Source organism: Canis lupus, chromosome 14, assembly GCF_003254725.2.
Source record: "Canis lupus dingo isolate Sandy chromosome 14, ASM325472v2, whole genome shotgun sequence".
Classification (NCBI taxonomy): domain Eukaryota; kingdom Metazoa; phylum Chordata; class Mammalia; order Carnivora; family Canidae; genus Canis; species Canis lupus.
In genome coordinates, this window is record NC_064256.1 from 8,614,018 (window position 1) to 8,631,063 (window position 17,046).

Sequence of the window (17,046 nt, forward strand, 5' to 3'; positions counted from 1 at the left end):
TTTTGGGTTAATATCTCTCTTTTCAATTAGACTGGAAACTCCTTGAGGGCTAGTACAATCATGTCTGGTTTGTTTCCCCCCATATGCCCTGAAACAGTATCTGACACACAGTGCCTGATCTATTTATAGAGATCAATAAATATTTATTGAATGAGTTAATAGTTCCCTTTCTTTCTAGTCCCTTTTATCCCACTCCTGAGTCTACTTTTACTTCTGCCCATGTGTTCATTAAATCAAAAATGTCCATTGAGTGCCTACTATGTGCCAGACTGTATATGGTTGCCTGTGACTAATGAAATAATGATTGGCTTAATCAACTATGATTATAAAGGTAGGAGTCCATTTACCTATAAAAGATCCTGAATAGGCCTCAAAGATACAGGAATTCATCTTCTCATAACATGGTTGTGTACATGGTACCAACTGAAGGCTTTGTAGATTTTTCCTTAGGAGTTTTCAATATATTATTCTTGGTAATGTGAGTCACCTAAATCACATAGCTTAGTCTTGAATGCTTTTTCTTTTTCTTTTTTTTTTTTTTGCAAGATTTATTTATTTGAGAGAGAGTGAGTGAGAGCACGAGTTGGGGGAGGGGCAGAGGGAGAAGTAGGCTCCCTGCTGAACAGGGAGCCCAATGATGCGTGGTGATCTCAGGACTCCAGGATCAAAGGCAGACGCTTAACCAACTGAGCGACCAGGTGCCCCTTGAATGATTTTTCCTTGCTCCTTACCTAATCCTACTACCAATATCCAGCTCATCTGCAGATTTAATTTTGTAGCAAATCAAACTACTAGTATGTAAGAACTAAGCCTACTATCCACAAAGATCCTATCTGAAAACTTCAAAAAGTCAGCTAATTGATTTTCATAAATGATTTTTGATTATTCAAGTAATTGTATTTTCTTAGTCATATCTTATTCTTATGCAAATTTATTTGTGTATATAAATAAATCATTGCAAAAGACATATGTATATTTGTACTAACTCCATAAATATAAGCAGTAGTGTATTTTTGGTAGAGATATGGTTTTCAAATTATGTAAATTGAATATAACTGTTGATAATCATGATTTTTCTGCTGAATGTTTAACAGAAGGAAACTTTTTTAAAAAGTTATTTTGGCATTTTTAATCAGTAAGTAAATTAATGAAAGCATATGCATGAGAACAATAGATTTCATATAATCTGTGGGGAGACAGCAGTCGTACATCTGTAAATTCCATGAAGAATCATGGAATTTGTTTTTGTTTTTGCTCATTGATAGATCTCCCAATCCCTGGTACTGTTTCTGGAATAAAGCAGGTGCTCACTAAATATCTGTTACATGAATGAATCAAAATACTCTAATTGGATAATTAATATTTTTAGAGGATAAACTGATGAAATTTTGCCTCGTCAGCAAAGATTTTAAATACATCTTTAGATGGAAGAGGAATCACATATGTTCTATATACTCATCCTTGCTGGGTGTGAGAAGCTTAGGAAGGCCAATTTCAATGCAACAGAATAAAGTGGAATGGATTGTCACAAGAGGTGGTAAATTCCCTATTACTTGGAAATGCTCAAACTTTAGCTTGGCCCTTGGCAGGAATATCGTAAAGGAGATGCAAGCTTTAGTTGGAAGGTTGGAATTTAAAAGATGACTTTGAAGTTATTTCCAACCCTGACATCGTCCAAAAATGATTGGTAAATTGAGCCAAATCTTCATGCCTCTAAACTCATACAGCTCAAAATATGGTAAATTTGAAGAAACTTTCTCATGTGAACCATGCAATAAGAAATCAGACTTGCCCCTCCTAATTCAAATTAGAATATATATTTTACTCACTGGTTTCTTTCATAAACCAAAACATAAGCCAACAGCTTGACCTATTAATGCCAATTAACTTTTTCTTTCTCTTCACAACCTCTTTATATTTTTTCTTGGATTTTTCTCCCTCTTTTAAACACAAGGATAATGTAGGAATGAACAAGTAGACTACGAAATATCTTCTGTAGATTCGTTTTTTAATTCTTAGAAGACATGAGGTCATTGTTTTAAGTGAAATCCTAAGGGACAGTTAGATGAGATACAAATGTCTCAAATGTTTTCCAAATAAAATATAGTTGACTTATTGAGCAGTCTTTGGATATTCATTTTATTAATCTAGTTGACTTGTGCATTATTTGGCATCTTTATTCACCTGACTGGGTTCCATGTTTAAAATGACCATCCTGTGACCTGAAAGACCACAATTTAAAAAAGGAGTTATTTCAATGAGATCTTTCACTTTACTGTATAACTGTTCTCAGTTTCATAAGTAATTAAGAAAAGAGAACATTAAAACGAGGGGATCTTTGAATATTCTATAGCAATTGTTCCTTTTTGAAAACAAATTTCTGAGAAATGTAGAGCAGGTTTATTCCCATAAATGAAACTGCCATTCCTGATTGTTTTGGCACACTGTCTCTTCTAGCAATTAGATGTTTAGAAAGATACTGAACTTTGACTCACTTTTTTTCAAAGGCATTTATTTGAGAAAAGAGAATGACAGATTTAGATATTTCCCCACAAAGTACCAAGAAGAAAGTGTCATTCTATGGCATTGAAAGAATATTAACTCCAGCATGTAGGTGTCATTGGATGATTTAGTACTGCCTAGCAACACAGGTCTTACCAAGAATCTTGACACTTTGGATCCTATGGTGCTTTCTCCTAAATGGAAACTACTCTGCTTGAGTTGAGGGAGTAATTTCCTGATGCTCTTTTTCAAAATTCTTACCAATCTAGCTTTTTCTTACTCCATTTATGACAATTACAACACTGAAATTGCTTTATAAACAGTCTGTTGTCACTATCTGATGACTTGAAAGTAGAAGAAACACCTAGCAAGCTTCCTGACTATATAAAATACCATCTACTTACATATACTGTAATTTTAGAGATTTCTCATATTCAAGATATACAATTTTCTTTTGAAAAAATTAGAAAGTTTGAATGGAAAAATAAATGTTGATTTAAGATAAAAAGTGATCATTTTGTAAAAATTATTTTAGAAATTATTTAAACTCTTGGACAAATATAAGTTCAGAAACCAGTCATTTACTTAAAATGTTTCATTAAGGTAATATTTTTTGTAGGTTATGGTTTGATATATATCAGTCCATGTGTTCAATTGGAATTAAGACCTGAAGGCACATGTATGGATTTTTAACTTTTGACTCAGTTTCCATAAGCTAAAAGTGTACATTTTTTCTGATACTTTGTTATAAGAGAAGATTTTGGTTTAGTAGTTCAGATCAATACATTGATGAAGTTAGAGTTACATAAACAAGTTAACTTCATTCTGTTCTTCAGTCTAACTGCAGCCTTATCAACTCAAGTCTTGCAAATAAATCCCTTTGGCCATAAGGAGGAGCAGTTGAGAGAAAGAATGAATGAAAAATTCAAGAGTCTTTTTTTTTTTTTTTTTTTTTTTTTTGAGAGAGAGAGAGAGAGAGAGAGAGAGAAAGAGCCAGCGAGTGTTGAGGGGTAGTGGAAGAGAGAATCTTAAGCAGGCTCCATGATCAGCACTGAGCCCAATGCGGGGCTCCATCTCAGGACCTTGAGATCATGACCTGAGCCAAAATCAAGAGTTGGAGGCTTAACTGAGCCACTCAAGCACCCCCTGAATGCCTTTTTAATGATATAATTTCAAATACAAAACTCTTCAATGACTACTTGTTTAAATAGAATTGCAAAACATTTATGACTTAGAGTTTAGAATGCATTACCCCGTTAATACGTTACAATAGATAATCTGTTAGCTGGCTATCCTTAAGGAATAGGTCTTGGAAACATTATAATATTTACTTGGAAGAAAACCAACATTATTCATCCTTTATAATGTTCTCTTCTCTAATTCAAGTGAGTTGAAAAACTCTTTGCGGCAAATACTCCCTTTTGCTGTCCCCAGCTGCTGTTGCGTATGGGACCTTATGATTCCATGTTTTCAATCATCTCTTCTCTGCCTGTCTTATGTGATTATTATGAAATAATATACTTCTTTTATTTTTTTATTTTTTCCTTGTTAAACATAGTATGTTAATTTTATTTGTATGTAAATACCTATTTTTACATAAAACATATCCTGAACAGTTCAGTTACTCCTTGGAAATCATACAAGCAATCAGATTCCATTCCTGTAACAGCCACTAGGGCAATGCTTTTTCTTGTTTTTCCAGTATCTGCTCTCTAGAGCTAAGTAATATACTTCTTTTACATGTCATCATTATTAGGTTGGGAATGCCTCAATAATTAGACTAGAGACTTCAAGAGGATAAGAACTTCCTAAATTATTCATGGTTGTCTTCCTAGGACCTGGTGTATACAGCACTAAGTAAATTTTTGTTGACTAAAGGTCAGAAAACTTGTCTTACTGTATGTTCTCAGTTTGGCAGGATGTTTGGAATATAATAGGTACTCAGTAAATGTTGGTTGAATGAATTTTCCAGTAATAAATTAGCACCCAGGATAATTATAAACTTTTCTTTCAACTTCCTATCATGTAAGAGTAAACCAGAAAACAGTTTCCAGTTACATAATTGATCATTAGTTTCTAATGATCAGATTAGAAATAAAGATGTAATTCAGTTAACTTTTATCCTTTTACTTTTGCTTTGATAATTTGTAAAACCTAAATAGAATTACCAAGATCAATAGTTAAAAGGAGTGTCTATAATAAGATCATTGTTTTCTCTTCACAAATTACTTATTCCTAGCATAAATAAAACTACACAGTGGAGAAACTAAACAACCACTTAAACCAGTGATGAAGATTAACATCAAACAGACATCCCATGCCTCTGGTTTTGATACCCTGAAGAAAGACACCACATTCCTTATGTTGTAGAACATTCAGAAAAATGTAAAAGCTCAATCTAATCATAACAAACCTCTGTTGACTCTTTCTCTAAAACAACTGGCCTATATTCATCAAAACATTATTGTCATGAAAGACAAAGAAAGACTGAAAAACTGTTCCAGGTTGAAGGGAAGTACAGAGATATAACTAAATGCAATATGTGGTTCTGGATTGGGTTTTATATTGGAGCCAATAAAAAATATCCATACAAGGCATTATCAGGATAACTGACACGGTTATAATAGCATAATATGTATATTATATATATATAATAATAAACTGTAGATGAAATAAAAGTACAGGGCAGCCCCGGTGGCCCAGCAGTTTAGCGCCACCTTCCGCCCGGGGTGTGATCCTGGAGACCCGGGATTGAGTCCTGCGTTGGGCTCCCTGCATGGAGCCTGCTTCTCCCTCTGCCTGTGTGTGTCTCTGCCTCTCTCTCTCTCTGTGTCTGTCATGAATAAATAAAATCTTAAAAAAAAAGTACAGTTGGCCCTTGGGCAATGCAGGAGTTAGGGCTGCTGATGGCCCTTCCACCCCACAGTTAAAAATCTACATACAATCTTGACTCCTCCAAAACTTTACTAATAGCATGTTGACTAGAAGCCTTACCAATAACATAAGCTGTCAATTAAAAACATTTTGTGTTTCATATGTATCACATACTGTATTCTTACAATAAAATAAGCTAGGGAAAAGAAAATGTTAAGAAAACCATAAGGAAGGGAAAATATATTTATAGTACTGTATTGTATTTATTGAAAAAATTCATGTATAAGTGGACCCATGTAGTTTAAACCTGTGTTGTTTCAAGGGTCAAGTGTATTTTATCAAATCATGTTTTTTTGTTTGTTTTGCTTAAGTAGGCTTTATGCCCAATGTAGAGCTCTAACTCAGGACCCCAAGATCGAAGTGCATGCTCCACCTATTGAACCAGCCAGGTGCCCCAAATCATATTTAATCAAATCAAATCAAATTTATCATGTCATATTTCCTAAATTCGGTAACTGCACTGTGGTTATATAATAATATATCCTTGCTTCTAGAGAATACACACTGAAGTAATAAGGGATGAAGGACCATGATGTATGCAATCTACTCTAAAATGGTTCAAAAATAAAAAATGTATATGGAGAGAAAACAAATACGACAAAATACTAAAAATCGGTGAATCTGGTTAAAGGGGGTATGGAAATTACTTGCAATGTGTGTTGAAATTTGAGATTTTTTTCAAAATTAAAAAAAAAATCCAAACAAAAAACTACCCCTCACAAAGTCATGAATGGTTTTACGTGATGGATGTTTAGTAGTTGCAAGTATCCAGCTGTGGTATACATTCTACAACATTGCCGACTCTATACACTAGTAGTTCTTTTAATTGTGCTTGTATGTATGATTGTTCTTTACATTGGAAATGGGTGTCCCATTAGGCCAAGGGCCTAAATAAACCAAACTCCTAAAACTTATTTTCCCCACTAAATTTTTATTATGTTTACTGCTAATTCAGTCACTCAGGCCCGTCCAGTAACTTTTAACGGTTGCCCATTATATGACAGTAGTGTGCTAGATGACGGCAAAACAGAGGAATAAGTGATGGTCTGTGTTCTTGATGAATTCTGATTGCAGAGTCAGAGATTTGATCAAAATGATGTACTATAGGAAAAGGAAGTTGGAGCAATTATTTGTTCGTGGGAACTGGTTTCATAAAAAATGACATTCGAAGTGGGTCTTCAAGGATGAGTACAAGTTTTCTAGATGGAGGGGAAAGATATTTCCAGGCATGAGGAGTAGCATGTGCAAAGGCATAAAATCTTGGAAAAGTTCAATAATTATTTCTAATTTCTGTTTCTAAGATGTAGTTCAGAGGCATTAAAACCTAGGTCAGCTACCTTAAAAACATTTTTATTGTGAAATATTATACACATTCATAAAGTGCATAAAACATAACTATCAGCTTACTGAATTATTATAAAGCAATATACATGTAATGATTGCTGAGGTCAAAATCTATAAAATAGCCAGTAATTCCCAAGTTGGTATTCCTTTATTCAGTTCCACTTGTCTTCTCCTTCTTGGAAGGGTAACCACTCTTCCATTATTCTAATAGTTGCTTTAACAAATGGATACACCCACATAACTGATACCTCTCTCTAGAATTTCCTTGTGTTCCACACTCCCTCTCCACCCAGTTTTACTTTTGCTTTAATTTTTGAAAAGGGTGAGAAATCCTTAGAGCATAAAGTTGTGACATTGTGAGAAGGCCAGATGTAATGAGTATTTATTATATACCTGTATTGTATTCCGGATCTTGTTGAGTGCTTTATTCATTAACCAATTTCTCACTATGCTGAAAATAGCATACAGCTGAGAAAACTGAGGCTCAGAAGAGGTTCTTACTTCCCTAGAGACACAAAACCCGTAAGTGATGGAGACAGGACTAACATTCAGATTTTTCCGACTCCCAAATGTATGCTGGTTTTATGCTTTTTGTTAAGATTTGATTTCTTCATGTAAAAAATTGGCAGTCAATAGGGATTTTCAATTGGGGAGTAATATTAGTTTTGGACTGTAATTCTGTTGATAGTATGGAATAATTAAGGGAGAGATGAGTGGTAGGGAGACCATAGAGGTAGTTATGGCAATAATTCAAAGATGAGGTTTTAGACTAAAGGATTGATGGTGCATATGTGGAGTGGAAACTATCTCAAACTTTCTGAAGTATAACCAATTGTTTATGGTGCTAGGGTAGACGTTGGGGATAAGTGAGATGAGAAACCTGCATATACAGGTAACTTCCATGACTTTGCATCTGTGCGAATGCTCTTCTCCATGACTCCACGGCTTCTGTGTTGAGAGCTAAATGGATAGGAACACTGTTGATTAAAATTTGAAGAAGAACAGTTTGGTAAGAAGTTCAGTTTTGGTCCTGCTAATTTTGAGATGCTTGGGGAAATGCTTGGTTTGTCTCATGGGTAGTTAAGAGTTTAGAGGCTCTAGACAGGTTTGACTTGGAGATAACATTTTAGTAATAATTAGAATATATGTAACTTGAGGCACAGGACCTGGACTCAGACAGACCTATATTTAAATCTTGGCTCAGACACTGTTTCTCTTTATGTAAAATGGGATAATATCTAACCCAGGATCTTTGTAAAAAAAAAGGTTTCAGTGAAAAACTAGAAGGCACTTAGAACATTGAGTTAAAAAAAATGACAAAATTATCATTAGCTGTTATTAGATTATAATACTTATAAACAAACTCCATTATAGCAAAAAGCATTTTTTAAAAAATGAAATTCACTTACATGCTAGCTGAAATACATTTAAACGAAAGACTTGTCAAGGATGGTTTGGTGCCCTCATGGCAGCATGGTGTATGCATTGTGTCATCTGGCCAGCAAGACCTATGTGTGCCTTAGCACCAGGAATGAAAGATACAAGTCCATGTCAGGGGTTTCCTGGTAGGCAACTTATCTCCAGGGCAGCAACCCAGGTACAACCTACTCCTTTCTCTCCTTAAAATAAACACCTTAGGGTAAGCATTATCTTCTTTTTTTCATATTATGTTACTTCCACAAACCTTAAGTGATAAATTCTATATAGTTGATAATACATCAACAGTTTAATATTTGTCCCTCTAAATAAATTTTTCCGTGACTCTTTCTAAACTCTCAGTTTCTATTTTGGCCCATAATTTGATTTTGTACATAATTATGAATTTAAAATGTCACATCATTATCAAAGTTAGCAAAATTTGGACCAGAGTAAAGGTTCTATAGGAACCATAATTACTTCTACTTCGTGTTAGGTTTTTATACTGTGTTTTAGTGAGAGATGTGTTTAGAAAAGCAACAAAATGATGAGAAAAAGAAATCCACTTAGAAAAGTTAAGGAATCTTCAAAGTTTATCTACACAAAGCCACCAATTTGGCCCAATTAGTCAAAGAATAGGTTTGATTAGTGGCTCGTTTTGCTGTTCTTAAAGGAATCATACAGCATTAAAAAAAATTTTCAGCTTTAGTATCATTTTTGAAATAACTAATGTGAAAGATCATCAAAATAATTCTTCCCATTCCTATTATGCATGTCCCTTTGAAACAGGACTTTGTTCTTCTCATCCGGGAGGGGAATCTGTTTTCCTAATTCCTGAATCTGTGCTGGCCTTTTGACCTACTTTGACTAACAATGTATGTGGTAGAAGTGATGTCATGTAACTTGTGCTTCAAGAGGTCTTACAGCTTCCTGTTTGTACCTGTCTGGCATGCTGCCTGGATGTGAAGCCCAGGTTAATCTTGAGGAAGGAAGACTATGAGATAGAACTAGCCAATAGTCAACACTAACAACCAACCAGTCATGAAGGTGCCCAGTTAAGATGCCAAATAACTATATGCATGATTCCAGACAAGGCCAGTCTAAATCACTGATCTATAGAATTGAGAGTACATAAAATGGTTTTAAAGCATCAGGTGGTCTCTTTTTTTTTTTTTTTTTATAAATTTTTATTTGATATAGAGAGAGAGGCAGAGACACAGGCAGAGGGAGAAGCAGGCTCCATGCACTGGGAGCCCGACGTGGGATTCGATCCCGGGTCTCCAGGATCGCGCCCTGGGCCAAAGGCAGGCGCCAAACCGCTGCGCCACCCAGGGATCCCCATCAGGTGGTCTCTTGTGCAGTAATAATGTGTACGGGTGTGTGTATATTTATGGTCAAATTTTCCTGCCTTGAAGATGAGAGAATAATTTTAAACCATTGGTTTTAGGTCAGTCATTAGGACATAATTCCAGACTTAAGGATCAAAAAGTTCCTTAAAGCTGTAATAATGTGTCACCTAGGTTGCAGCAGTGAACAATGAAGACATCATTTTTCTGGGGTGATTTGTGCATGGTGTTTTTAGGAGTAGGACGGTAATTCCAGATGATGTCCAAAGTCTAAGCTCTGGTGTCCTGTCAAATTTCAATTAAACTCTTAAGATTTAGCAACTCCATTTCCACTTCATAAACTTGTACATAGCTTTTTAATACCTTTCACAAGTGACAGGATCTTTCTTTCACATATAGTGTGATCCAAAATTGCTATGGTATAATGTAGGTGACATAGTTTAGGCAGTATAGAATAATGTCCTGAGTTTCAAAGCTATACTGCTTGGTTTCAAATGCTGGCTCAGTTGCCTATCAGCTGTATGTATCAGGTAATCTTGAGTTATCTAACCTATTTTTGCCTTTGTTTCTCTACCTGTAGAATGAAAGGATTGAATTGCTGATAGGATTAAATGAGTTATTCTTGAGCTTAACACATATTACTCAATCCATGTAACAATACTAGTATCGTTATAGAAAGGATTGATCTAGGTATCTGACCCAGTTGTTACTTTGTGACCTTCAGCAAATCAACTAACCTCCCTGGGTTTCAGTTTTTTTTTTTTTTTTCATTTATAAAGTAACATTAGATAATTTCCATGTTTTTTTTATCTTTAAAATTTTATGATTTAGTATTCAGTATGTTGTACCCACAAAGACATTCCAATCTTGTCTATAATTCTTTCTTAAAAATTGTTTAAAATATTTTCCATTAGCAAGCAATTGCTAGTACCTCTAGTATCAGCCACTCTGAAATATAAAGACTGCTGCATTTACTCAGGAAGCGAACTATTTATTACTCCTATGTGGCCAGCAAACAATTATAATTCACATATCTGAAGCAATGCCTTTTCAGGTCTATGGAAACTTAGAATTGCACATTCATTTTTAAACCCGTGCTAAATGTGCTTATAAAAGTAGGAAAGGGTCCTCTGAAAATGGAAGAAAATATTTCACCTCAAATTTTTACCAAACATCTCCAATGTTAAATAAAAATTACCTGTTCCACTGTTAAGGTGACACATTCAAATTCTTTCGATATGCTTTAGCATACTGCATACAATATTACACAATTTTTATTGGCTGCATGATAAACACCATAATGTGCACGTATCATAGTTCTTTTACCTTAATTGTGGCATTAAATTAAATTAATTTATTGTGGCACTGCATCTTAGTTTGATGTTGTGTGATGCCTCTTGACAATGGGACAGAAAAATAAGGATCCAACATACCAGTACATGACTGGTGTGTAGAACGTTCAGTACCTGGAATTCCCTTTAAAAAGTGGGTCACTTGGATCACTCTTCCCTTTCTTGTTATCCCTATAATCAAGCTGCTACAACCCATATGCAGATGCTCCGTTCAGTATTTTTTATTTTTATCAACTATCAGTTTATTAATTACAGGACCTACCACAAACTTCCCTATGAATTTTCAAAACAGATTTCAGTCACTCGTTTGCTCCTCCAAAATACACACCAAGCTACTACCAAACTGCTCTTTCAGGACCCGGCAAACTTGACAGTTCACGCTACGCAACTGAGGAGGTTTCCAGTGGATCTTACAGCCCGAGAAGAGAAAACTGGGCGGATAGGCTTTTTCTCCCCTAACATTTCCTGACAGTGGACACGTCTTTGCTTGTAGAGCAAGAATTCCGTTCTGGGAGTTGCGGCGGCTCTCCTGCCCCAAGAGGCGGCCCCACGGGTTTGCGGCATTGGACAGACGACCGCGATCTTCGGGGGATTTTCCAGGCGGGACGCGGGCGCCGAAGAGGAGGGAAAGTCCGGCCCACGTGACCCACCTCCTTCGCCTCCGCCTCCAGTTCCAGAAGCGAGCTCCGCAGCGATCAATCCCGATCGTCCGCCACCAGATAGTTTTCTCCCAAGAACTTGATGAAAACCCCAAAGAGCTGGGGCACACTTCGACAATCGCTGCGTCAAAACCACCACAGACCCTCCCCAATCAATCGACTCTTACCCTAGGCGTGCCGACCCCCTATGCGGAATCTCCACTACTCACGGCTCCCCCGTTTGTCAAGCCTCTTCCTACACTTCGTTCCCGTGCTTTTCCAACCCTCCCAGTTTCGGTTCCAACGGAAGGAGAAAGCAACAGTTTGGTTGCCGATGAGCCCGTCTCCCGGGCACGAACAGTCGAGGGCTTCGGCGCCCCGTCGGCCCGCGGGAGGACGCGCGAACGAGCGGCCGGCCCGAGAGACCCCGGCCGAGGCTCCCTCCCCCTGCCCGGCCGCCGCGCGTCGCCTCGCCTCGCCTCGCCTCGCCTCGCCTCGCCACAGGCCCGGGTGCCCGGGCGGGCGCATGCGCGCGGCGCTCCCGGGCGTGCCGGCCACACTCCCCCCACCCACTCCGAGAGCTTGTCACTTCCTGCCCTCGCCCCATCTCCGTCCGGGGTCAGTCAGTCGCTCCCTGTCGCTGCGGGAGAGTCTCTGCTTCCCCTTCCTACCCGCTCCGCGGCGGTAGCTCAGGCTCTTCGGGGAGGGGGAGACAGAGAAAGGGAGAGACTGACTTAATAAAGTTTCCTGAAACGACAACTACTACCAAAAAAGGCCCAAGGTGGGGGGAAGCCCCATTCTTCCCCGCCCCTCTCCAAAAGCCTGAGGGACCGTTGCAGGTGGAGCGGCGCTGGGGGGAGCCGGGCTCCGGCGGCAGCCGTTGCCCCGGCGAGGGGCGCCCAGGTCTTGCCGGCTCCGGTTCCAGCTCCTTCGGTGGCGGCGGCGGCTTCTGCGGGGCGGTTCCTCCTGTCAACTGCCTGCGCCCGCGCGCCGCCCGCCCGCCCAGCTCCACAGCGCGGAGGGACGCCGTGAGCCGCCGCCGCCGTCGCCGTCGCCGTCGCCTCGGGCCGCGGAGGGACGTGGTGAGCTGTGGCGCTTCCGCGTCAGCGCCGGCGGGGACTCTTTGGGAGCGCGTCGGGCCCGAACCCCGCTCCCCTTCGCGTGGTCCGCCGAGGCTGCGCCAGGTGGGGCCCGAAGCCGCCTCCCACGCCAGGCTGTGCCCGCGGCTGCCCGGCCTGCCTTCCTTCCTTCCGCCTACCCGCCGGCCCGCCCTAGGAGTTAAGTAAGTTGGGCGCACTTGGTTATGGGGACGGGGGTCCGCCGGGGAGACCCCAACGCACGTGCGCGGCGGGAGGGCACGGCGTGGGTCGGCCGCCGGCGGGAGCCGCACCTCTACCGCCCCTGTCGCCACGCCCGCCGCCCCGCGGGCCCCGGCGCCGGCCGTGGCCGCCGCGCTCCGCGCCTCCGTCTCCGCGCGCGCCCGCCGGGGCCGGCGAGGCCGCTGCCGCCCGCGCAGCCGGCCAGGCCCTCGCCTTGCGCAGCGCGCCGCAGGCTGCGTTTCCGGGTAGGGCGGTGAACCTGTGCGGGAGTTTGGGCTGGGGAAGCCTTCGTGCTTCGTTTTCCTGTTTCCAGTTCTAGAGGAAGGTACGGGTCCGTGGAGGGAAAACGGCGGGCGGGTGGAGAGAACGTATCTGGAAAACCTGGCCAGAACCCCCCCAGGAAGTTCGGGGTGAGTGACGGATTTGTACTTCTTTCAACAGCCAAGCCGCAATGAAGAGCTTCTTACAGTGAAAGGAAAGTAGGTCTCGCCCACTGAAAATGCCTTTAAGGGATAAATACTGTCAGACTGACCACCATCATCACGGATGCTGTGAACCAGGTATGTGTACGTACTCCTTTCTTCTCCACTTACTTTGCCCTCCCGTCAAAGCCACTCTGCTTTGTGTTTCCTTCCAGTTTTATTTTTCTCCTGCCCGAGAAGTCGTTTCTAAGTAAGCAGGCTATAATTTTCCCCAGCATAAAACTAGTTATGAAGCTAAAAGCTTGTACAAACAAGAGGTCTCCCCTACTTGATCCCTTAAAAGAAGTACTGCAAGTGTCACCTTAAATCTTTTCCACAAGACCAATCACTCAGTCCCTTTTCCTTCTTTCCGGGCAGCCTGCAGTTCGCAGTATACTCTCATGTCCTTTGAATATTTAAAACTGAAGACAGAAGAGGAAATAGGTGGTAGAAAACATGAAACAAAGCATGTCTTCGTGAAAGTGGATTCATTTAAACTTTTAAGAATTAAAAGTTTCTTACGCATTATTATCAGGGAATAGCGGTTAAAGCCTTAAAAAAGAGTTTAGTTTGGGCTAAAAAAAAGTTTGTTAAACTCAGCTTGTCAGAAGAATGGGTCTTGCTAACCGAAACCTTTAAAAATGTTCTTGGACGGCACATACTATATTGCAAAATAAAAAATCTGGTTATTTACGCAGAATACATAAGTATTTTTAGGAGAGTTTAGTCAGTGGAACTGTTTTCAGTTGGATTTATGAATGAAAAAGTTTTCTCGAGTCTCAAGAATATTAGGAAACTTTAATTTTATAAATGCGATAAACAAAAAAAAAAAACAAAAAAAAAAAAAAAAAAACAAAAAAAAAAAAAAAAAAAAAAAAAACAAAAAAAAAAAAAATGCGATAAACTAGAATAAATTAGATATTTATTCTAGATAAGTTAGATAAACTAATGAGTTTTTCTAGTTATCAGAAGTTTGATGTGTTTAGTCACAAGCATTTAGAGGTAAAACTTAAAAGGGAATCATCGAATTCATATGTAGCCACGCAAAGGCTATTCCATTTTAGTTTAAAGGCAGGTGTTTATTATTATTTTTGACCTAAAAGTTGTTAGGACTCTTTATGATTTTGTTTGTTTTTTGTTGTTGTTGTTGGAGTATTTTAACTGCTTTAATGTACTTAGTTCTGTCACAGTAGAGTTCAACTAGAGAACTTTTCTGACTAATGGGAAAAAATGGCAGTGGTAAAGAGGAAGAACTCCCATTTTCAGAAAACTTTGGTACTCATGAGAATAAAATTTGTACTATGGCCTTATCCCCCCACTGAACTTATCTCTGCTAATAAAATAGTCCTGGGATGGGATCCAGTTTCTGTTCGACTGCTCCTGACCTATCTAATTTTCAGCACCCCTTCATACTGCATATTTTTGTGTATTTTGTGTGTCATTTATATATTACAAAATATTGAATGGAGTTTGCTACTTTTGAAGTAGAAAGCCAGTGCCTTTTATACTTGTGTTCCACTGACCTGCTATTCCAGTTTTTTTTTTTTTTGAGAACATTGCAACTTTTTTAAGTTGCATTACTTAATGAAATCATTTTACTAAAACTTCTTATTTAGGAAGAAGTTTATGTGTTCATGTATTTATTTATTTTACAAATTGTTATTGAGCACCTGTTAGGTGCTAGGCACTGTCCAAGGCAGTGGATATGTAAGTGGTGAGCAAAAGAGATAAAGTTATTCCCCCATAGAACTTTTGACTGGGAAGAAATAGATATAGACAAGTAAATAAATAAGATCATTTATGATTAGGCCTTGTTTAGTGTATTCTGATGAAGTTTCCTGGAGACTTTAATGTCTTTTTAAAGATGTTTTTCAGAGTTGAATGTTTAAATATTAGAACTTCTTTGCTTTTTTCTCCCTCAGTAACAAGAAGTCATAGAAGTTGCATTAATTTTAAAAATGAAACTTTTTTTTTTTTTTTTTTTTTTACCAGAAACTTTTTCAATATAGTTTATTTTTCAGGCTACCAGGTCAAAAGTAGTTTGTTTCTTTTTCCTTTCTTAGCAAGAATTAAACACTTTCTGAAGATTAGTTTGGTGGAAAGCTAGAAGTTTGTTAACTTCTAGGATAGTTAATTATCATTATTTCAGAGGAAGGTAAGTGCTGTGTGGGAGGATATTTCCAGTACTAGGAGGAAGATGTTATGATAGTTTTTAAAAGAGGATGCCTTCAGATGGAGGGAAGAAGATGACATGATGTTTGAGAATTTCTTTTAATGGGCAATCATCAGAGGTCTATCCTCTTTTGAATTATGAATAGTGGGCGGGTCCCTGGATGAGAGCATTGTGTTCCTGAGGAGGCCTTCATAGGATAGGTCAATTTGTAGTGAAGGGTGGTGGTATAAGCCTGTGAGTGTATGTACAGTATTTTCTGAGTTGTGTTTTAAGAATGTTGTTTACAGAAATTTTGAAACATTCAAAAGTAGATAGAATTGTGTAGGTAAGCATCATACAACTCAACACATCAATACATCCACAATCTCTTTTCATCTCTGTTCTCCCTTCTCCACTGTTCCCTTCTCCAGCCTCCAACTTCTTCCCTGCTATTATTTGTAAGTAAATCCCAGACACCATAAGCAGAAAGTTACTGTAAGGGACTTGTTTTAAGGTAGAGAGACTGTTAGAAAAGTAGGTATCTGATTCTGGGAAGTATGTTCTTGGAAGGTTGTAAAGACAGATGTTAACTTTTTAGGGTTTGGGTGTTTTGATTGGAGAGAGATGTGGCTTTTTTCCTAATGGTCATGTAAGTTGATCTTGGAAGGGATGATACGGTATATGACAGGAAACTTTGATAAAATAATACATAAAGTTTTTTTAGTGTTGAATGTTTTCAAATGAAGGATGGTAATTTTTTTTTTTTTTTTTTTAACAATGAAAGCTACACAGATCTGTATACTGAGTGGACGTGTCCACGGATGACTAAGCTAGCCCTTGGATTATTTTGAATGGTGTTTTAGGATGTTGATGTGTCTCACAGCAGTTTTCTGAAGGTGATTAGGTAACAAAATTTTGCTCTAGCTTTGAATCATGTGGAAATGGAAGCTGGTGTGTTATAGAAAGTTTTTCTGGAGCGTTTTTAAATGAGGAAAGGAGACTCTAGGGACAAGTTTCCATTTTCTCTCCATATCCCTCCCTTATTCATTACCGTGTTGTTGTTTTTTTAATTTTCCCTATCTAGAATTCTTGCCACGTATACAGCCAAACGTTGCTGCTTTTTATTCTTTACAATTGTTCAGTTTCTGCCCTCTTTTTTATTATTATTTTTTATAAACAGTTGTCAGTTTCATACAAATAGTGAAAAGAGATCCATCTAACCCAAGTAAATGTTATCATCAATCAGTCTGTTTACAAACTTATGCTATTGCATCTTTAAAGGATTGAATTCTACTTCTCTTACTTAGATTTTGGAAACCGTTTTTCAGTTTTGGGTGTCAGAAGGCAATTGATTTGTACCTGATAATGATGGTGGTGGTAGTGGTGGTGATAGAACATTTATTGAACACTTACTATATCCCAGGCTCTGTTTTAACTAGTTTCTTGTGTTAGCTCATTTAATCCTCATACAACCCTGTGATTTAGGTACTTTTATTATCCCCATTTTAGAGATGAGAAAAAGTTCAGAGAGTTTAATTTGCCTTAGTTGTATCTAATAAGTGTCAGAAAAAGATTTCAGTGT

At 38.6% G+C, this 17,046-nt stretch overlaps 1 protein-coding gene across 8 annotated transcripts in view; it reads left to right on the forward strand.

Moving 5' to 3' along the window:
- Nucleotides 1-17,046, forward strand: part of ZNF800 (zinc finger protein 800) — a 147,381-nt gene that overhangs the window by 88,755 nt on the left and 41,580 nt on the right. For 4 of the 8 annotated variants that reach the window (XM_049093382.1, XM_049093385.1, XM_049093388.1 and 1 more), the window contains exons 1-2: nt 12,673-12,814; nt 13,293-13,411. In XM_049093382.1, coding sequence (XP_048949339.1) covers nt 13,351-13,411 — 61 coding nt within the window. In that variant the 5' untranslated portion in view covers nt 12,673-12,814; nt 13,293-13,350. Of the gene's footprint in view, nt 1-12,672; nt 12,815-13,045; nt 13,177-13,292; nt 13,412-17,046 lie in introns of those variants that run through there. The other 4 variants (XM_049093383.1, XM_049093387.1, XM_049093386.1 and 1 more) reach the window with 3 other exon arrangements.